The 22,344-nt window shown below is 41.7% G+C and overlaps 2 protein-coding genes and 1 long non-coding RNA gene across 4 annotated transcripts in view; 2 read left to right on the top strand and 1 right to left on the bottom strand.

The window, feature by feature from the left end:
- Positions 1 to 9,745, top strand: part of prune (prune exopolyphosphatase) — a 38,083-nt gene extending 28,338 nt beyond the window's left edge. For both annotated transcript variants that reach the window (XM_034173733.1, XM_034173732.1), the window contains 2 exons: positions 9,353 to 9,443; positions 9,525 to 9,745. In XM_034173733.1, the coding sequence (XP_034029624.1) occupies positions 9,353 to 9,443; positions 9,525 to 9,742 (309 nt within the window). In that variant the 3' untranslated portion in view covers positions 9,743 to 9,745. The remainder of the gene's footprint in view (positions 1 to 9,352; positions 9,444 to 9,524) is intronic.
- On the bottom strand, positions 362 to 12,045 carry LOC117513571. The gene is made up of 3 exons (XR_004561637.1): positions 11,980 to 12,045; positions 11,182 to 11,186; positions 362 to 373 (listed from the first exon to the last, which is right to left on the bottom strand). It is a non-coding gene; the product is annotated as an uncharacterized LOC117513571 (long non-coding RNA).
- Positions 12,046 to 20,541: 8,496 nt separating this feature from the next.
- The window catches only part of iqgap3 (IQ motif containing GTPase activating protein 3), a 164,401-nt gene continuing 162,598 nt past the window's right edge, over positions 20,542 to 22,344 (top strand). Inside the window, 1 exon segment of the mRNA XM_034173734.1 lies at positions 20,542 to 20,664. Coding sequence (XP_034029625.1) covers positions 20,631 to 20,664 — 34 coding nt within the window. The 5' untranslated portion in view covers positions 20,542 to 20,630.

Below are 22,344 nucleotides of genomic sequence, written 5' to 3'. Positions count from 1 at the left end.
CATTTTGAACCAATTGGAGACCCCTAATGCTGGGCTGCGGTAAACCAGAAAATAGAACATTGCAGAAGTCCAATCTAGAAGAGACAAACGCATGAATCAGGGTCTCAACATCAGCCACAGACAGGATGGGACAAATCTTCACAATATTTCACAGGTGGAAGAAAGCAGTCCTTGTAATATCTCTAATGTGGAGGTCAAAGGACAATGTAGGATCAAAAATTACCCAAGGTTCCTCACTTAGTCAGTGTGATGTATGACACACGAGCCTCAGCTAAGCATTCGCTGGTCAAATTGATGCCAATGTCTCACTGGACCAAGAACCATCATTTCAGTCTTCTTAGAGTTTAAAAGTAGGACGTTTCTAGACATCCAGCTTCTCACTAATGCAAGGCAATCTACTAAGGATTTTATGTGAATAAGATTACCAGCAGTTATCTACATGTATAACTGAGTGTCATCAGCATAGCAGTGAAAGGTAATCCCAAAATGCCGCAATATGTGCCCATTAAAGGGAGAAAAGCAGGGGGCCTAAGACGGATCCATGTGTAACCCCAAATTTCATGTCACTAAGGTTAAGCCCCGTTTACACATAGATGGTAAGAGCTCCCGGAAGCGTCCTGGAAGAGTTTTTGGCCGTCTTAAGGATCACATGCCGTTGTTAACGCCGGCACTAGGGGGCGTGGTTTAGTTCCAGCTTTGCCGGGAATCATCGTTTGATACTTTATAATCGCCATTTCATCCTGCCCGTTCCTGTAGTGCCGCAGTTTACACTGCTGTAATTGGCGGCCGGCGTTGTATCCCTAATCAACGGCGTGTAAAATGGTGATAGAGCCCACATCGGCGTCCTCAAGGGTGTTTTTAACCGGCGACAGAGGCAGACAAAATGGCGGCGCTAGCGGACAGTACGCCGTTCTAAACGCCACCTCCCGGTTAATGGCGTTCCAAACGGCCGATTGGCAGCGGTCAATATAAAAACGCTAGCGCGCTGCATGCAGGCCTCTCACTCGCGGCCAGCTCCAGATGTTTTTGCAGAGAAGCTCCAGTATGCCTCCTAAAAGAAAATTGGCAGCGGCAAGAGGGGAGGTGGAGACGGAGCAACACATTGAGGAGGGGCAAAGGAAGGAGAATAAAAGGCTGAGGATGATCTCCCTCCCCCTGCAGTGACAGGCATGTATTCCTGCTGCTTCAGCCTATTAACTCTGGGGGCAGTGCCTATATGCAAAAGTTCCTGGAGTAACGCAGGATTTGCCTGGATAAATCCAGCGGTACACAGGGCATTATCGGTGGCAGCAGAACACTGCCGTTCTCACGCACGTCTTAACCTGGGATTGTAAAGGATAGAACTGGGTATTAACCCCCATTGCGTGACGTGTGCCGGATGCTACGGCGTCAAAACGCCGCTTTATTCGGCGGATTTAGCGGTGTTTTATCCGCGTATTTGCGGATAGTACGGCGGCCAAAACGCCGGCGAAATGCTCCGCCCCTTTCCACCGCAAAAACAGCCGGAACTACTGCGAACTTCGGTCTATGTACTGCCCGCCGACAAAACCGTCTATGTGTAAACTAGGTTTTAGAGGTTGTGTTATTGTGCAAAACACAGTGAGAATGACTGGTCAAGTGTGATGTCAACCATGCAAGGACACTGATTCCCCAGCCCTATCAAGTAGAATATATATTTTTTACTTAACCAGGAAAGTCCCATTGAGATTACCAATCTCTTTTTCACGGAAGTCCTGGCCAAGACAGCAGCACAAATCACAACAATTCAGAACATTTAAAACAGTTTCATAACAATTTCACAAGACTATTTAAAAACATTTACAAACCATGGCTTTCGTTTCCAAACCTTTGAGTTTAAACTGGCCTATTGAAACCAGTTCCTTTAATTTCCAGTCTTTTTGTAACTTGTTCCATGTTGTGGGGGCAGAATACTGAAATGCCACCTTAATGGGTTTTCACATTGAACACGTCAGGCCAATCCGTCAACGCTTTCCAATCCGTCGGATGCGTTTACAACACTCATGACGTCAGACGCTTCGCTTCGGAAGCGGCAAGGGGGCGGAGATTGCTATGTCACACTCTGGCTGTTTCCACAACCTGAAAAAAGTTCATTGATCACCATCTTGAATTTGCATCGCCTGAACCACAAAAAAAGCTTTGAAAAACAGCAGTAGAACGATTCTCCCATCACCCTGCTGGGAGAAGCTTTTTTTAGCTACTAAAGCTAAAGAATTTGCCTCGAACTTTTTTTGTAATTGAATTATTTAAATTACTCGATGAATCATTTCAACCCTAGTACAGATCATTGGTTTCTGCACCAATCTGTTTTGTACAGATCAGTGGTTTCTGCACCGATCTGTTTTTGTACAGATCAGTGGTTTCTGCACCGATCTGTTTTGTACAGATCAGTGGTTCCTGCCACTAGTCTTCCGTGTTGTGGCCCGACGCATCGTTCCTATTGGACAGCGCGAAGGTACGTCACAGCTTAGAGCGTTGAAAGTTGGATTGGGTTGAACTTTGACCGCATCAGCCTGCCGACAAACAGCAATGCGCGCTCCCGTCAGAAGCACCGCATCAAAAGCCGAGCTAAACTGACACCATCTAAAAAGCAACACGTCTCATTGAAAATAGTGCTTTTTGACCAATTTTTGACACATTTGACACTTCCGACATGTTCAGTGTGAAAGTCCCATTACCAGTTTCTGTACGGACACTTGGTACAGACAATAGCAGTGCATCTTGTGAGTGCAAAGAACACAGTCCAAGCGCTTTAGGTTGAATATATTCACCCAAATATGAAGGGAGAATACCCTTATAAATGAATACATACCAGTCAGTGAGTCAGTGCCGGCCAGCCCACACGTATGTAAAGTTCACAGTGGTGTGTGTGAGGCTTACAGTTTGTAATAAACTGTAACGAAGCATTATAAACAGAATCCAGTAATTTCAGTACTTGAATTGGGGCATTCATTCAGGGAGACAGACACCCTCTCTACTTTTAAGATTAGGCTTAAAACTTTCCTTTTTGCTAAAGCTTATAGTTAGGGCTGGATCAGGTGACCCTGAACCATCCCTTAGTTATGCTGCTATAGACTTAGACTGCTGGGAGGTTCCCATGATGCACTGAGTGTTTCTTTCTCTTTTTGCTCTGTATGCACCACTCTGCATTTAATCATTAGTAATTGATCTCTGCTCCCCTCCACAGCATGTCTTTTTCCTGATTCTCTCCCCTCAGCCCCAACCAGTCCCAGCAGAAGACTGCCCCTCCCTGAGCCTGGTTCTGCTGGAGGTTTCTTCCTGTTAAAAGGGAGTTTTTCCTTCCCACTGTTGCCAAGTGCTTGCTCACAGGGGGTCGTTTTGACGGTTGGGTTTTTTACGTAATTATTGTATGGCCTTGCCTTACAATATAAAGCGCCTTGGGGCAACTGTTTGTTGTGATTTGGCGCTATATAAATAAAATTGATTGATTGATTGATTGATTGATAAATGAGGTCACCATAATCCAGAATGGGTAAAAATGTTGCAGCTGCAAGTTTCTTTTTTGCATTGAAGGAAAAACATAGCCTATTTCTGAAGTAAAAAACAATTTTCATCCTCAATTTCCTAACCAAATGTTCAACATGTCCTTTAAAGCTAAGGTTGTCATCAATTAAAATACCTAAATATTTAACTCTTTCGCTTTCTGTCCCTTGAAGAGTGACAATTGGAGGACTTATCTGCAGATTGCTCTTTGTTTTTGAAAATAACATCAACTTGCTCTTATTTGCATTTAAAGAAAGATCCAAGTGTAGAAACATGTTTTGAACTATGTTAAAAGCATTTTGTAATGTAAAACACTAGCACTAAGAGTTTTTGCAAAACTCTAAATAACCATCTCAGCAGCGTTAAAATGGTAATTGGTGTCCAAAGATCCTGGCCAACATTGTTCACATAGATAGTAAATAGGAGTGGCCCCAAAACAGAGCCTTGGGGCACTCCTTTAGTTAATGAAAGAATATTAGAACAAATATTATCTGATTTAACACATTGGGACCTGTCAGTGAGATAATTACAGATCCATCCAACTGCCTTTTTAGACAGTCCAATATTGATCAATCTCTCTTTGAGTAAAATATAATTTACAGAATCAGAAGCTTTTTTCAAATCAATGAAAAGCACTGCACAATGTCGAGATATCATTGATCACCTTCAGTGTTGCTGTTATGGTACTATGACCTTTCCTAAAACCTGACTGCAATTTGCATAAAATGTTGGAATACAAAAATTCTTTCAGCTGTTCATTTATTAAGGATTCCAAAATTTTTGATAAGATGCAAAGTTTTGAAATTGGCCTATAATTATTTAAGATTGTTGGGTCACCACTTTTGAATAATGGTGTGACAAAAGCCTATTTCCAAATTTTGGGAATTTGCATACTGCTCAAACTTAAGTTAAAAATATCAGTCAAAGGTTTTGCAATTAAATCAGCTGCATTTTTAGAAAGTAAGGATCAATTAAGTCAGGTCCTTGTGATTTACATGCATCTAATGATTTTAGTGCTTTATAGACCTCACACAAAGTAAAAGGCTGGAAACTAAATGTTGATGCATCAGAGGATTGCTCATGTGCAGTCACAGGATTGCTCCAGTTTATAGAAGGTGTAGAGTAAATAAAATGTTGGTTGAAACAATTTAACATTTCAACTTTGTCATAAATATTTGATGAGTTATGGACAATGTAATTTGGCAAAACCTGTGAGTTATTTTCAACAGAGATTTTATGGTTTTCCAAAACCTTTTAGAGTCATTGAGACTGTCAGTTGTAGTTGACAAGTAAAATTCAGACTTGGCATTTTTAATTCAGGAGGAACTTTTATTTCTTAATTTTCTTAAAATATCCCAATTGCATTTTAGACCAGTTTTTCTTGCTTTTGCCCAGGCCAGGTTCCTCTCACATAAAGCATTTGCCAAATCTGGTGTAAACCAAGGATTATCTCTACCTTTTAAATCTAAAGTTCTTAAAGGGGGCAGGGTTATTAACAATAGCCATGAAACACTCATAGAAAAATGACCAAGCTGTTTCGACATCTGGAATGAGGTCAGTTCTGTTCCACTGGGACTTAGAAATGTCATGGTAAAACGCCTGTTCATTAAAATGTTTTAAATGTCTTTTTATAATGATTTGTGGTTTCCTTTTGTCCCTTTTGTCAGGCTGCGTTAAGCTTACAGGCACAGAGTGGCTGGACACAATTGCAGGACTCACAAACACAAGCGTTAGAATAAGAAAAGGCTTTATCTTGTAAACAGGCTCAGGTTTGATACACTGGTGGACAGTCTGTGAAGCAGAGGTACAGGCAGGGCATTGGCATAGTCCAAGGCAGGCAGGGTCCAGTGGCACGGAGAAACAAAACAGTTAGAGCAGAGGCAAAACCTAGGTCACAAAAACAAGGCAAGGTCATACACAGCTGGTCAGATCAAAAAAGAAAGCTAGAGCAAAGTTACTGAGGCTGGAACAAGGGCTGAAACACACGGTGACAAGCACAACGAACTGGCAGAGAAGAGAAAAATGCCACGCTTAAATAACAGGGTGTGAGAAAGTTCAGGAAGGAGACAAAGCTGAGGCAAGCAGGGGCAAGAGAGTGCAGTAAAACAAACACTAAGCAGACAGAAAGAGAGGCGTGAAAGAAAGAGACAGATGAAGTGAACAGGAGCAAGAGAGTGCAGTAAAACAAACACTAAGCAGACAGAAAGAGAGGTGTGAAAGAAAGAGACAGATGAAGTGAACAGGAGCAAGAGAGTGCAGTAAAACAAACACTAAGCAGACAGAAAGTGGAAGGTTAAGAGAATTAAAGGCTGGGGCTGAAACTAAAACTGAACTAACGTGACAAACGCATAACAAACAGAAATTACAAGCAGTAGTGGTAAAATGCAAAATAAAGCCAATGACTAAAGTAATCCTAAACTGAAAATCAAAGACAGGGGACATGAACACAGACAGAACCAAGATAAACCCCAGGGCCGGGGCAGATCATGACACATTTTGATATTTCTAACAGTGGCCACTGAGATCATTGCAAAAAACCCCAGTTGAACAGTGTTTATGTGGGGCTTTTGTTAAAATCAAATCAATCAGGACACTTATTATTTGGATGAGTAGGGGATACGATTAATTGTGTGAAATTTAATTGATCACATACAGTTTGAAATCATCAGAATTAGGACTAAGCCAGTCACAGTTTAAGTCTCCAATTAGTATAATTTCATTTGAATCAAGCTTAAATAAAAGATCCTTTAGTGACTGAAGTGCATTTGAGGTGGCAGAAAGAGGCCAACAGCATCCCACAACATTCACATATCAACCCTTGGAAAGTTCAAGCCTTAATGCTAAAAGTTCAAATGGTTTCCAACAGGATTCAGCAAGTAACAAATTTACATGGAGGGATGAGCTGGTATAAATGACAGTCCCCACCTTCAGCTGATCTGTCAGCACGATAGATTTGAAAACCGTTTATGCAAACATCATTATCAGATACAGATTTGTTTAGTCAAGTTTCAGAAATAACAACTCGATCAGCTCCTGTTGACTGCACCCAGATTCTAACTCGGTCAGTTTTAGGTAAAAGACTGCGAACATTAAGATTAATTATTTTAAGGCCAGATAAGGACTTAAAGTCAGATGGGGTTTGAACCTCTGGACCAGAGAATATATTCACAAGAGTTTTAGGCACTAGAGTTTAATGCTGTTGTCCGTGGAGCCTGAACAGAGTGTCTGAAATGCATTTGTCCTGTCGTGAACATCTGAGATTACCCTATGCTACCCATAATTTATTGCTGCCGGGCACAGCATGTGCTCACAAAACCTTAAAAATTAGCACATTACTTTAAAACGAAAACATATATCTGATATTTTCACTTTATAAAACTTCAGACATGACAGTAATTTTAAATAACTTGTCCAAAATGAGTAGGTTAAAATTTGAACCATAAGTTAAAAATGTATGCCTCTGGATGACTTGGGTGATATTGCGATTATATCAGTATGGTGTTATTTTTTGGGGGGGGGGTTACCAGTTCTCCTTTGCCTACAGAGGATAGAGTGGTTTCTTCTGAAAACAACTCTCTTCAGTTTGCAGACGGTAGAACAATATACCTATTAGGAAACTTTTAACAGGTAGGTCTCAACTGCTTTTAAGTTTTAAAAATGTTTTTCACTGTTCAACTTGGTTTACTACGTTATTGGTCTAAAAGTTATCGGACGGCAATTCATCAGAAGATAATTAGTCCGATGATGGTTTTTAAAGTTATCTAAAAAGATAATCTGATAATGAAAACATTATCTTCGATAATTATCTGTTATCGGATTATCGGAAGTGTGCCCACCACTGGATCTAACAGCACCAGAACCATAGTGGTGTCTGAATCCATTGTAAGAAGATCATTCACCACTTTAGTGAGAGCCGTCTCTGTGGAATGATATTTTGACACCACTTTTTCCAGAATTTTAGAGAAAAATGATAGATTTGATATCGGCTGATAGTTTTTCAATACACTAGGGTCAAGATTAGGTTTCTTAAGTTATGGTTTAATCACTGCAGATTTGAAACATTTAGGAACAGATCCAGAAGTTCATGAGAGATTAATAATTTCCAGCACAGTCGGTCCAAGAGTGGGCCACAGGTCCTTAAACAGTTTTGTTGGTATAGGATCAAATAAACAGGTTGTGCATTTTTGTAGACGTTATGAGTTTCATCAGCATGCCTAGTGAGATACTGTCAAATTCTGTAAATCTAGGTAATACCTCAGTAATGGTGCCCACCTCAATAGCAGGGTGTAGTGGCTGGGTTAAGGCATGCTGGGATATGTTTAACCTAATGTCTTCTATTTTCTTCTCAAAGTAATCCAGGAAATCTTGTGCTGTAAAAGGAAAGTGAACTACAGGTGGTTGTCCATGAATAAGTGTTGCCACCGTGTCAAACAAGAATTTTGAGTTATGCTTGTTTTTGTTGATCAAATCAGAGTAACGGGTCCACTTTGTAGCCAGTAATGCATGATTATAGTCTAAGATAGCATCACGCCACGCAAGGTGGAATACTTCTAATTTTGAACTACATCATTTTCGTTTTAGACCTGTAGACTTGTGTTTGAGGCCCCCGTAAGTAGTCAATGAAACAAGCCGACTGTTTTTTTGGGGTTTTTTTTTTTGGGGGGGGGGGGGGGTTGTTTTAATAAAGGTGGAGCAATCATATTGAGTGTAGTTTTGAGCACTGAGTTTAAACTATCCACAAGACTGTCTCCTTATTGGGAATTTGCCAAACGTGAAGCTAAGACATCATGCAGTCTAGCTTCGAGTTCAGTTTTCGAGTTCAGTCTTAGTTGAGGAGTTGATGCATCGCCGTAGTGATAAATAAGGTTGTTGTTCCACTAAACACGGCAGCAAAACTGTAAACTTAATGAGTGATCAGAGACCACTGATATAAGAGGCATGATATCGATATTTATGACAGCAATACCACGTGTGAGAACCAGATCCAGGGTATTTCCACTAATGTGCGTTGAGTCCTGAATGCATTGCCAAAATCCTAATGCATCCACAATTTCCATAAATGATTTGCAGAGGGGCTCAGAAGGTTTATTTATATGAATGTTAAAGTCACCAATGATCAGAATGTTATCTGCACGAGTTGACAAGTTAGAGATGAACGCACCAAATTCATCTAAGAATTCAGAATATGGGCCGGGAGGCCTATATACAGTGACAAAGTAATATGGTTGATTTTTATTCTTCTGACCTTGGCATTGTGTAATATCCTGAGCAGAGCGGAGAATCAGATGCTCAAATGAGTTATATTTGTGACCCCCAACAGCTAATAAACTAAACCTAGATTCATAAATAAGAGCAGCACCCCCTCCTTGCTTCGCATCACGAGGGACGTGACTAAATATATATATATATACCGGTGGGCAGGCCTCATTTAAGGGGAGGACAGCTGTCGGTTTAAGCCAGGTTTCACATAACCCAATCATATCTAAGTGATGATCAATAATTAGATCATTAATCAACAATGACTTTAAGGATAGTGATCTTATGTTAATGAGACCCAGACTAAGGACCTCAGTGGGGTTGACAGTTGAACTGTTTTGATTTAGGGGTGGTTCCAGAGTAGCACATATAAGATGCCTCGAAGTAGGTTTAGGTTTGATACTTTCCACGCATGTTGTAGGTAGCAGACACAAAATCTTTGATGTTGCTGGAACAGCCTCAGTAACAGGAGCTGTAACAGTGTATTTGCTGTATCTACTTTGTTGGTACATCATCAGATGTTTGTATTTTTTTTTCTATTTACATTGTCATGACAACACTTTCTCTCCCCCAGATGAGCCAGTACTTGGAGCAGGTCCGTAACCCCGCTCTTAACCTTTGTCCAATCAGCAGCCCCCATCCTCAAATCACAGCCTACCTCCAAGGTAAACTGCAGCTCTGCTCCTGTTGGGGGCGCTGTCTTCTTGTGAACATGTTTTTTTTCATCACATTGTCTTTTCTGTCAGGAAACACACACGCTTCTCGTAAGAAACTCCTCCCCATTGTCAGGGACTTCCTGCAGGATTGTGATGGTCACCTGGGAGAAGAGGAGGAGGAGTCTCAGGTGCCCCCGACCCCGATGAACAGCCTGGTGGAGGGTTGTCCGTTAGATGCCGGCCCGCCCCGGATCAGCGCTCAGGCCCTGGAAGAGAAGTTTAACAAGATGGCTGATGCCAGAAAGTGATGCCCGCTTTGTCCAGCAACGAGCGGAAAACCAAAACCCTGAGGAGTCATTTGAAGGACTTTGGGTTGGTTGAAAATGATGTTTGGAGTGTCATGAGTGATGTCATCACAGCCGCTGCATCACTGTGCACTTTGACCTCTGTTTCCACAGTAACAGCACATCTTCTCGCTCTGGCGCTCAGACAATCATCACATTTCCCGTAACATCGATCAAACCTTTTTAAGTTATACCGTCAGTTATTAAAGCATGTCGCCGGTTTGAGACCTGGATCTGGATCAGACTGGACTGGTAGGCGGCAGTCATGTGACACAAAATTGGAGAAAATAACCACCGCTGGATCTGGTCAGGTCAGTGCTGCGCTGCACCCACCACACCACAGAACTGCCCTGGGTCCTGGATGGCAACCACCCTGGGAGGAAATTGGCATGGTTCCTTTGGAGAGGTGCTGAAGCCAGGTCACGTGGGCGTGTCGTCCGGGGGCGCATGGGTGTGTCCTTGGCCCGGGCGGGAGGGGTAACCTTGGCCGGGGACCGTGTGGGTGTGTCCTTGGCTGGGGGACGTGTGGGCGTGTCCTTGGCTGGGGACCGTGTGGGCGTGTCCTTGGCTGGGGGACGTGTGGGCATGTCCTTGGCTGCGGGACGTGTGGGCGTTCCCCACAGCGACCTGGACCTGACCTGATCCAGTGGGGTTTGATGTCTGACTTTGAAATAAAGTTTTCACATCCTGCTTCAGGCGTCCTTCATTGATCAGAATATTTGCAGCATTAAAAGTTATTTTTTATTTTGTTTGCTGTTGACATGATCAAGAGGAAAGAATCCCGTTTTCCCAACTGAATTAATAAATTTATTATGCGGTTAATAAAGAAACCACTTTTCTGAATTGACTGGATAAAAGTTCATCCAGAAGCACTGTTTTCATACCTGTGAATATCTGGAAAACTGGTTTTTGGTCCCAGTCAGATGTGGACATACCCACCACTAACTGCAGCAGTTTGTTCCTGTGTTTTATTTTCTTCTGTGGGGTTGACGAAATGACCAACGTCTGACAACAGGAAGAATGTTTTTAAGCCATGATGTAAGCATGCTGACTCGGCAAAACAGTCGTGTGTTGAAGTGTATGTCATCATTCTAGAATTAGTCACAGTCATGGAAGAGTTATTAACAGGAAAAACATCAGCACAGGACATAGAAGGGCACAAGGTCCTCCAAAGGATGGATCAGGCTGAGCAAGACAACCAAAAACCCATCGACACCCGGAGAACTTTCACTCAAGCTGAAAGAAAGAACTGGGTACCGGAATCCACATCTTCAAACTCTGTTTGACACGCTTTGACAGTTTGGGGACATAATTTGTACGCAAGGTCAGTCGACATAGCCAGATGAATGGTCTTCATGCTGAGTCACTGAGCAGATGTTTGTGACCAAAGGATGTGGAATGACTGAGACTCATGGAGCCTGGTGGCTGCTTTCATCCCCGTCCTGAAGAAGTCGATGATGCAACGCAGCAGAAGAGACTCAACAAAGGGACACAGACCAGAAACATGGATGTCACATCAACAGTTCACACTGACCCCAATCTTTTGTTTCAAAGGTTTATAAGGGCGGGAACAAGATGTGTTGATCTTCTTCAAATCAGGTCTTTGCAGCTGTCTGCTTCCTCCACTGCTTTATTTCATTCAGAAACAATGTTGAAAACAGCAAACAAAGTGATGCAACATGGCACAGTGGCTTCAACACCCACCCACCCAGAAGGAGAGACTCGAGTCATCCTGGATGGAGCTGCTGCTCTGCACGACATACCATGGAGCTGTGGGAAAAGCTGAGAGACTGCTGTCTTTGATGGGTACTCAGACACTCTGTCTCCAAAGGACTGTGCTCATCTTTGAAACAATGGAATCATCTGCACAACAATTATCGCATATCCATCATCATGAAGCTGCAGACCAAGAAAGATGAATTTCTTGCCAACATGGAAAACAGACTGCACTTCCTGCGTACACTCTGGACACAACAGGTTGTTTTATTTATAATTTTATTGTTGTACAGCTGCAGTGCTCTTGGTCAGTCCAACATGTTAACAAAACCTCAAGCCTGAACATTTAAGTAGTAAAAGTGAAGCTTTGGCTTTTTTAAGAGAATATCTCTGTGCACCATTCACCCGTGCACCGGGTGAAGAAGGGGGCCATGTCATAATTTCTTCATCTTTAAGGCCTTTACTGGTCAGCCACACAGTGGCACACTTTGATGCATGTGATGGAGCGTTGTCTTGCATGAAAATGAAAGTCTTCTTGAAAGATGCAGACTTTCTTCTGCACCACTGCTTCTAAAAATTGGCAGTAGGTCTGAGAGATGATTTTGAGCCCATTTTCAACCCGAAAGGGTCCAACTACAGTACGCCACCTGACTTAAACCCGATTGAGAACTTTTGGGCCCTTCTGAAGAAGGAAATTTACAGTGAAGGTAAACAGTACACCTCTCTGAACAGTGCCTGGGAGGCTGTGGTTGCGGCTGCACAAAATGTTAATTTGGACCAGATCAAGAAACTGACAGAGTCCATGAATGGAAGGCTTGTGACTATTATTGAACAGAAGGGTGGCTATGACCTGGTCTTGTTAGGAGAGACGGCATCCATCCCACTTTGGATGGAGCGGCTCTCATTTCTAGAAATCTGGCCAATTTTCTTAAATCCTCCAAACCGTGACTATCCAGGGTTGGGACCAGGAAGCAGAGTTGTAGTCTTACACACCTCTCTGCAGCTTCTCTCCCCCTGCCATCCCCTCATTACCCCATCCCCGTAGAGACGGTGCCTGCTCCCAGACTACCAATAACCAGCAAAAATCTATTTAAGCATAAAAATTCAAAAAGAAAAAATAATATAGCACCTTCAACTGCACCACAGACTAAAACAGTTAAATGTGGTCTATTAAACATTAGGTCTCTCTCTTCTAAGTCCCTGTTGGTAAATGATATAATAATTGATCAACATATTGATTTATTCTGCCTAACAGAAACCTGGTTACAGCAGGATGAATATGTTAGTTTAAATGAGTCAACACCCCCGAGTCACACTAACTGTCAGAATGCTCGTAGCACGGGCCGAGGGGGAGGATTAGCAGCAATCTTCCATTCCAGCTTATTAATTAATCAAAAACCCAGACAGAGCTTTAATTCATTTGAAAGCTTGACTCTTAGTCTTGTCCATCCAAATTGGAAGTCCCAAAAACCAGTTTTATTTGTTATTATCTATCGTCCACCTGGTCGTTACTGTGAGTTTCTCTGTGAATTTTCAGACCTTTTGTCTGACTTAGTGCTTAGCTCAGATAAGATAATTATAGTGGGCGATTTTAACATCCACACAGATGCTGAGAATGACAGCCTCAACACTGCATTTAATCTATTATTAGACTCTATTGGCTTTGCTCAAAATGTAAATGAGTCCACCCACCACTTTAATCATATCTTAGATCTTGTTCTGACTTATGGTATGGAAATAGAAGACTTAACAGTATTCCCTGAAAACTCCCTTCTGTCTGATCATTTCTTAATAACATTTACATTTACTCTGATGGACTACCCAGCAGTGGGGAATAAGTTTCATTACACTAGAAGTCTTTCAGAAAGCGCTGTAACTAGGTTTAAGGATATGATTCCTTCTTTATGTTCTCTAATGTCATATACCAACACAGAGCAGAGTAGCTACCTAAACTCTGTAACTGAGAAGAGTATCTTGTCAATAGTTTTACATCCTCATTGAAGACAACTTTGGATGCTGTAGCTCCTCTGAAAAAGAGAGCTTTAAATCAGAAGTGTCTGACTCCGTGGTATAACTCACAAACTTGCAGCTTAAAGCAGATAACCCGTAAGTTGGAGAGGAAATGGCGTCTCACTAATTTAGAAGATCTTCACTTAGCCTGGAAAAAGAGTCTGTTGCTCTATAAAAAAAAGCCCTCCGTAAAGCTAGGACATCTTTCTACTCATCACTAATTGAAGAAAATAAGAACAACCCCAGGTTTCTTTTCAGCACTGTAGCCAGGCTGACAAAGAGTCAGAGCTCTATTGAGCTGAGTATTCCATTAACTTTAACTAGTAATGACTTCATGACTTTCTTTGCTAACAAAATTTTAACTATTAGAGAAAAAATTACTCATAACCATCCCAAAGACATATCGTTATCTTTGGCTGCTTTCAGTGATGCCGGTATTTGGTTAGACTCTTTCTTTCCGATTGTTCTGTCTGAGTTATTTTCATTAGTTACTTCATCCAAACCATCAACATGTTTATTAGACCCCATTCCTACCAGGCTGCTCAAGGAAGCCCTACCATTATTTAATGATTCAATCTTAAATATGATCAGTCTATCTTTGTTAGTTGGCTATGTACCACAGGCTTTTAAGGTGGCAGTAATTAAACCATTACTTAAAAAGCCATCACTTGACCCAGCTATCTTAGCTAATTATAGGCCAATCTCCAACCTTCCTTTTCTCTCAGAAATTCTTGAAAGGGTAGTTGTAAAACAGCTAACTGATCATCTGCAGAGGAATGGTCTATTTGAAGAGTTTCAGTCAGGTTTTAGAATTCATCATAGTACAGAAACAGCATTAGTGAAGGTTACAAATGATCTTCTTATGGCCTCGGACAGTGGACTCATCTCTGTGCTTGTTCTGTTAGACCTCAGTGCTGCTTTTGATACTGTTGACCATAAAATTTTATTACAGAGATTAGAGCATGCCATAGGTATTAAAGGCACTGCGCTGCGGTGGTTTGAATCATATTTGTCTAATAGATTACAATTTGTTCATGTAAATGGGGAATCTTCTTCACAGACTAAAGTTAATTATGGAGTTCCACAAGGTTCTGTGCTAGGACCAATTTTATTCACTTTATACATGCTTCCCTTAGGCAGTATTATTAGACGGTATTGCTTAAATTTTCATTGTTACGCAGATGATACCCAGCTTTATCTATCCATGAAGCCAGAGGACACACACCAATTAGCTAAACTGCAGGATTGTCTTACAGACATAAAGACATGGATGACCTCTAATTTCCTGCTTTTAAACTCAGATAAAACTGAAGTTATTGTACTTGGCCCCACAAATCTTAGAAACATGGTGTCTAACCAGATCCTTACTCTGGATGGCATTACCCTGACCTCTAGTAATACTGTGAGAAATCTTGGAGTCATTTTTGATCAGGATATGTCATTCAAAGCGCATATTAAACAAATATGTAGGACTGCTTTTTTGCATTTACGCAATATCTCTAAAATCAGAAAGGTCTTGTCTCAGAGTGATGCTGAAAAACTAATTCATGCATTTATTTCCTCTAGGCTGGACTATTGTAATTCATTATTATCAGGTTGTCCTAAAAGTTCCCTAAAAAGCCTTCAGTTAATTCAAAATGCTGCAGCTAGAGTACTGACAGGGACTAGAAGGAGAGAGCATATCTCACCCATATTGGCCTCTCTTCATTGGCTTCCTGTTAATTCTAGAATAGAATTTAAAATTCTTCTTCTTACTTATAAGGTTTTGAATAATCAGGTCCCATCTTATCTTAGGGACCTCATAGTACCATATCACCCCAATAGAGCACTTCGCTCTCAGACTGCAGGCTTACTTGTAGTTCCTAGGGTTTGTAAGAGTAGAATGGGAGGCAGAGCCTTCAGCTTTCAGGCTCCTCTCCTGTGGAACCAGCTCCCAATTCAGATCAGGGAGACAGACACCCTCTCTACTTTTAAGATTAGGCTTAAAACTTTCCTTTTTGCTAAAGCTTATAGTTAGGGCTGGATCAGGTGACCCTGAACCATCCCTTAGTTATGCTGCTATAGATGTAGACTGCTGGGGGGTTCCCATGATGCACTGTTTCTTTCTCTTTTTGCTCTGTATGCACTACTCTGCATTTAATCATTAGTGATCAATCTCTGCTCCCCTCCACAGCATGTCTTTTTCCTGGTTCTCTTCCTCAGCCCCAACCAGTCCCAGCAGAAGACTGCCCCTCCCTGAGCCTGGTTCTGCTGGAGGTTTCTTCCTGTTAAAAGGGAGTTTTTCCTTCCCACTGTAGCCAAGTGCTTGCTCACAGGGGGTCGTTTTGACCGTTGGGGTTTTTACATAATTATTGTATGGCCTTGCCTTACAATATAAAGCGCCTTGGGGCAACTCTTTGTTGTGATTTGGCGCTATATAAAAAAATTGATTGATTGATTGATATTGGTCACTGAGGGCTTTTTTTTTTTTTTTTTTTTTTTTTTGAAATTTCGGATGTTTGTAAATTTTGAGTTTGTTTATTATTCTCACTTTAACAGGTGAAAATAAACAAGTGAGATGGAAAAATCTTCATTTGTCATTTAGTTGCCTGATAATGGTGCACATAGAGATATTCTCTTAAAAAAGCCCAGACTTCACTTTTACTACTTAAATGTTCAGGCTTGAGGTTTTGTTAACATTTTGGACTGACCAAGAGCACTGCAGTTGTACAATAATAAAATTAATCCTCAAAAATACAACTTGCCTAGTAATTGTGCACACAGTGTATTTTCAAGAACAAAACAAACGACTACTGCAATAACAAACAGAGATAAACAATAATTACTTCAATAAAGTTTTTTGAACATAAAAAAACAAAACATGAATTTTCAGATCGTGTGCAACATAAGCTTCAGTTTTTCTTCGTTGGACACAATACCACGTTTTCACAAAAATCTTTCAAGTAATCCACGCTCCAACGGGAAAAATAATCAAAGTCTGTCACAAGCGAGTTCAGCATCACCAGCACGCATGCGCGGCGTTCGCCTCCGGTGGGCGACTATCGGGACAAACAAAACCACGTGTGCAGCTGTCAGTTACGGAAGCATATTGCATTCACTGGATAAAAAAATTTGACTGCTGATCTCGTAATTACAAGAAAAGATCGCATAATTACGACATCAGGATCTCGTAATTATGAGTATTTTTATATTTTTATTTATTGTGTGTGTGTGTGTGTGTGTGTGTGTGTGTGTGTGTGTGTGTGTGTGTGTGTGTGTGTGTGTGTGTGTGTGTGTGTGTAAAATCGCTTCCGTACAATGTGCTTCTGTACTTCCGGTCCCTCGCTAAAGACAAGCGTGAGAATTCCCGAGTCATAATCTAAAATCGGGCAGCACGGTTGCTTAGTGGTTAGCACTGTTGCCTCACAGCGAGAAGGTCGTGGGTTCAATTCCCGTGGCCTTTCTGTGTGGAGTTTGCATGTTGTCTCCGTTTTTGCACTGGTTTCCTCCCATTGGCATTTTTAACATTGTCCGTAGGTGTGTGTGTGTGGGTGTGTCTGTGTTTGTTTGTCTGTTTGTGGCCCTGTGACAGACTGGCGTCCTGTCCTGGGTGTACCCCACCTCGCGCTCTATGACTGCTGGGATAGGCTCCAGCCCCCCGTGACCCTTAATTGGACTAAGCGGTAGAAGGTGAATGAATAATCTAAAATCGGCCAATTTGTAACCTCCGACACTGCACTGTGATCCACACCACAATGCACTCAAAGTGTGGATTTCCCCCTAAACTGTTCCTGGATGAGGCGGGGCATGGGGTACACAGACTGCCATGTGCCCGGCTGGCAGTGAGCCCCACTGTGCCCCTCAATGGTCGGTGGGGCTGTGTGAGTGAAAGCTGGAAGTCGCCCCGTGTTCCTCCCTGGACATTCTTCCGGGAGCACTTCAGGGGAAAAATCCACACTCTGTTTAATTGCAGTGTTTTATCATCGGCTGAGCTCAGCCCACGTCTTTACTGAGGGACTGGAAGTACGGAAGAATATACATAAAACAATTTAGACACCTGATCTTTTCTCATAATTACAAGATCCTGATGTCGTAATTATGAGATCTTTTCTCATAATTCTGAGATCCTGATGTCGTAATTATCAATCAATCAATCAATTTTATTTATATAGCACCAAATCACAACAAACAGTTGCCCCAAGGCGCTTTATATTGTAAGGCAAGGCCATACAATAATTACAGAAAAACCCCAACGGTCAAAACGACCCCCTGTGAGCAAGCACTTGGCTACAGTGGGAAGGAAAAACTCCCTTTTAACAGGAAGAAACCTCCAGCAGAACCAGGCTCAGGGAGGGGCAGTCTTCTGCTGGGACTGGTTGGGGCTGAGGGAGAGAACCAGGAAAAAGACATGCTGTGGAGGGGAGCAGAGATCGATCACTAATGATTAAATGCAGAGTGGTGCATACAGAGCAAAAAGAGAAACACCTCCGTTGGAAGCCTTAAGGACAAGTTGGAACATGCCCTGCTGTTAAACAATTTCTCAGATACTCAACTGAAAGCCACCAAAAGCTGCCTGGATTTTACAAATGGTTATCAACACGGTGGTGTTTTTCCTGTGGTGGGCGCACCATCCGCATGTCTTTCATTAAAAAAATCTCCTTTAACAGTGGAATGTCCGGATAAACTGCTGATTCCGACCTCTTTTGGAAGTTCTCTGTTTTCTCACGATGTCCTGGGTCAACAGAGGCTTAAATTTGGAGGTTTTCAGCTTGAAACAGGATGACGACGTCGCCTTGGAGCGCTGCGCAACATCCCACTCTGTGGGAAGTCCTTACAGTGATAGAAACAACCCAAAGTCTCTCATCAGCCGTTAAAATTTTCACCAAAAATGAGCTGAGTTTCTTGAATGATGTCCACTCGGATGTGCCTCACAGTTTCTGAAAAAATTTTGATCAAGCACAGCGCCAGTTTCTCAGGAAGAAGTCAGACAATGAAAATCCGACGAGGAGGCTGGACCACTCCTCACTCAAAGCCTGCCTACAGGTGAATGACGTCACCGACAGGCGTGGAAAAACTCACGCATGTGCACAAGGGTTCAAGGTTGGCTGATGTAATCACACATGATTCAAATCCATATAGTTTTTGAAAAAAATAAAAAGGTCGGTTTATTTTCTAGTAGACCTCGTATACTCATTATCTCACAGGAATATGTCACTATTATCTGGGTACTACTTTTTGTGCAGGAGTTCTTCGAGCACGTTGGCCGCGGGCACGTACTAACACAGAATACCCAGAAAATGGCTAGAAGTTTGGCCATAATTGTGATATGTTCTTGTGAGATGAGTTTATTTCATTTAAATCAATTCTAAAATTGATCATGTGACCACTGCGAGCGAGGCCTCGTTACGTCACACTACGTGACAAGCTTCTCGGAAAATTTGAATGAATAATCTGGGTGTGTCAATACGACCTGCCAAGTATTTAAATGAGATCTGAATCTTAGCTCAAACCGTGGGTTTTTGAGAGGAGGAGATCGCTAGCGACACTCTTATTGCCAATTAGCACGTGAATCGGAGCCAAGGAAAGCATTAGTTTATATTTAGGTCTAGTTTAGAGTTCATTTAGTACATACACATAGGATCTAACATAGACAGACACACACACACACAACATATACAACATTTATTCACACAGTACATCAACAGGTTATAGGTCAGACTATATATTATAGGTAGATCAGAGACTGAGCTGAGTGACTGAAGAGCTGTGATTTAGTTGAAGTGAAAGGTGTGAGAAAGGTGTGTGTGTGTGAGAGTAGTGGTGAGGAAGGGACATGGAGGATCCAGTTCCAAAAAGAGCTCAATCAATCTCTTGGGAGCACTTTGATCTAATAAGCCCCAAAAAGGTCAAGTGCTTGATTTCGTGCTCAAGAGTTGAGGTACAGTAACAAAACGTCTTCAATGACACCTGAGGTCCAAACATCCCGAGACATCAGAGGCTGTTGCTCCTGAAGCAGGAATCAGACCATGTAAGCTGTATTTTATTCTTTATCTAAGATTAAAACATAAAAATAGCTCAGCATGTCAGACTGTGTTTCCATTAAAGGCAGACGAGCTGATTGGATGAGGCTCTGGTGGACTATGTTGTGGAAGATGCACAACCGTTCAAAATAGTGGAGAGCAAAGCCTTCAGGGCTTTACTACAAAGGTTTGACCCAAGATATGCCCACCTCCAGAGGAGAAGACCTGCTCAAATACTGGGTGACACGAGTCGCAGTCTATCCCAATTTACAGAGAATGGCAAAAAATATTTGTTGATGCAGCAACATCAGTGCCTTGTGAGCGGGTCTTCTCCAAAGCTGGAGAGATGGTGAGGCAGAAGAGGAGCCGATTAAAGTCCAGCACCGTTGAAATTACTCTTTTTTTAATTAAAATTGTTGAAAGTTGCACAATCATGGTCTCCTATCCCCTCTATTCTACTAATTACAGTAACATGAGCACCAGTTGCAGAAGCACGTCTTTCTCATTTTTCCCGTCACATTTTATCCAAATATAGTTTGAGGAATGATAAATCTTCATATAGTCTACAATAAAGGCTTTCAGAACCATTATGTGTGCATCTGTAGGGACTATTTATTACATGAAAAAGACACAATAATACATATGACTTTTTCTTTTATTATTATTATTTTTCAAGAACAAACCACATCAGTCATGAATTAATGCAAACATTTGTCAGGACACTCGCTCAAGGTCATTCTCAAAACAATCCAGCAGATGTCACCCTTCAAACTGTATCAAACACGTCGAAGCAGTGTGTCGATTTTCAGCCAGTTGTGTTGATTTTCAGCCAGTTGTGTTGCAGTGGTTCATTGGTTCATGAGGCTTCGAAATTGCCATCACTAACGCTGTTTATACAGGACGGAAAAATTACAACTTATTTGTTAAAAGGTGACCCATTAAACTAATCGAACCACCAACTTGGCGTCTCAGCTCGACCATATAGACTACATAGACCACAATCCAACGCGCGACCATATCAACCAATAAGAGATGTCACTGGTGTACTGCGGCGGGAGAGTTCAAACTTCTTCCAGGAAGTCTGTTAGTCCGGTAAAGCCGAATTTTGTGACAGAACCGGAGCGAACATGGTGGACTGCGGAACTCGGAACCGCTTAAGATGTGAGTCTGACCCGCAGGGCTGTGTTCAGGTTCGGTTTGTGTCGTTTATCTGACTGATAAATATACCTTATCTATTGATTAATTAATCTGATTTATTGATTAGATTTGACCTATGTATTTCTTGATGAATGAAATCAAATAGCTATAAGTAACTGATGAATTTAGTTTATTTTACAGATGAAAGGCTTCGTGTTTGATCAGAAGGAAAACAGCGGAGAGAGAGAGAGAGAGTGTGTGTGTGTGTGTGTGTGTGTGTGTGTGTGTGTGTGTGTGTGTGTGTGTGTGTGTGTGTGTGTGTGTTTTACGTCATCGCCTGTTCGCCACCTGTGGCTTTCTGTGCCCATGTGATGTCACAGCAGCGCTGCAAGCGATCCGGGACTTTTTTCTGATTGGTTAAAATTGTGTCAATAACTCAGCCACATGGGGTGTGCAGCCAGTACATTCTGAGTGCCGGTCCCAAGCCCGGATAAATGAGGGTTGCGTCAGGAAGGGCATCCGGCGTAAAACAAGCCAACCAACTACGCAGACTAAGAATCCAATTTCCATACCGGATCGGTCGCGGCCCTGATTAACAACATCCGCCACTGGTGCTGTTGCCCAACAGGGTGCCGGTGGAAATTGGGCTACTGCTGGGCAAAGACGACAAAGAAGAGGAGGAGAACATTTCAACAAACAGCAGGAGAAGAAGAAAACTAGAAGGGTGGAAATGAGAGTGGGGACTTTGAATGTTGGTAGTATGACTGGTAAAGGGAGAGAGCTGGCTGATATGATGGAGAGGAGAAAGGTAGACATATTGTGTGTGCAAGAGACCAAGTGGAAGGGAAGTAAGAGCAGGAGCATCGGCGGTGGGTACAAGTTGTTGTACCATGGTGAGGACAGGAAGAGAAATGGTGTTGGGGTCATTTTAAAGGAAGAGTATGTTAAAAGTGTAGTGTCTGACAGGGTGATGAGTGTGATGTTGGAAATTGAAGGTGTGATGATGAATATCATCAGTGCATATGCCCCACAGGTAGGTTGTGAGATGAAGGAGAAAGAAGATTTCTGGAGTGAGTTAGATGAGTAGAAAACAGAAAACAGTTTGTTCAGATAAATAATACCAAATCAGAATTGTGTAATATTACTTATGGAGTACCACAAGGATCAGTACTTGGACCCAAACTGTTTATTTTGTATATCAATGATTTTGTGAATGTATCTAATGTGCTTGGTAGCATTTTATTTGCTGATGATACAACGCTGTTTTACTCTGGATCAGATATACAGGAAGTAGCACAAGTGATAAATACAGAATTGGAAAAGGTTAAACATTGGTTTGATATAAACAGACTGTTACTAAATATTAATAAGACAAATTTCATATTGTTTAATGACAGAGCAAAAAAAAAACAAAAACGTGTCATTACAAATAGATGGAATGGATATACAAAGGGTAAAAGAAACGAAATTTTTAGTAATCATGATTGATGAAGATCTTACATGGAAGTCACACATAAATTACATAAAAGGAAAAATAGCGAAAGCCATTGCTGTTTTGCATAAAGTAAAATATTCATTAAATAGTTATGGATTATTAACATTGTACAATTCAAAGTCAAAGTTCTTTATTAATCGTCTCCTTTCGGAGAAATTTAGTTTGGTGCATGAGGGGGCTCACCTGCACAGACAATAAAAACAGGACCA

Source organism: Thalassophryne amazonica, chromosome 7 (assembly GCF_902500255.1).
Source record: "Thalassophryne amazonica chromosome 7, fThaAma1.1, whole genome shotgun sequence".
Lineage (NCBI taxonomy): Eukaryota > Metazoa > Chordata > Actinopteri > Batrachoidiformes > Batrachoididae > Thalassophryne > Thalassophryne amazonica.
The sequence above is the reverse complement of the archived record's forward strand: the minus strand, read 5'-3'. Positions and strand labels throughout refer to the sequence as shown.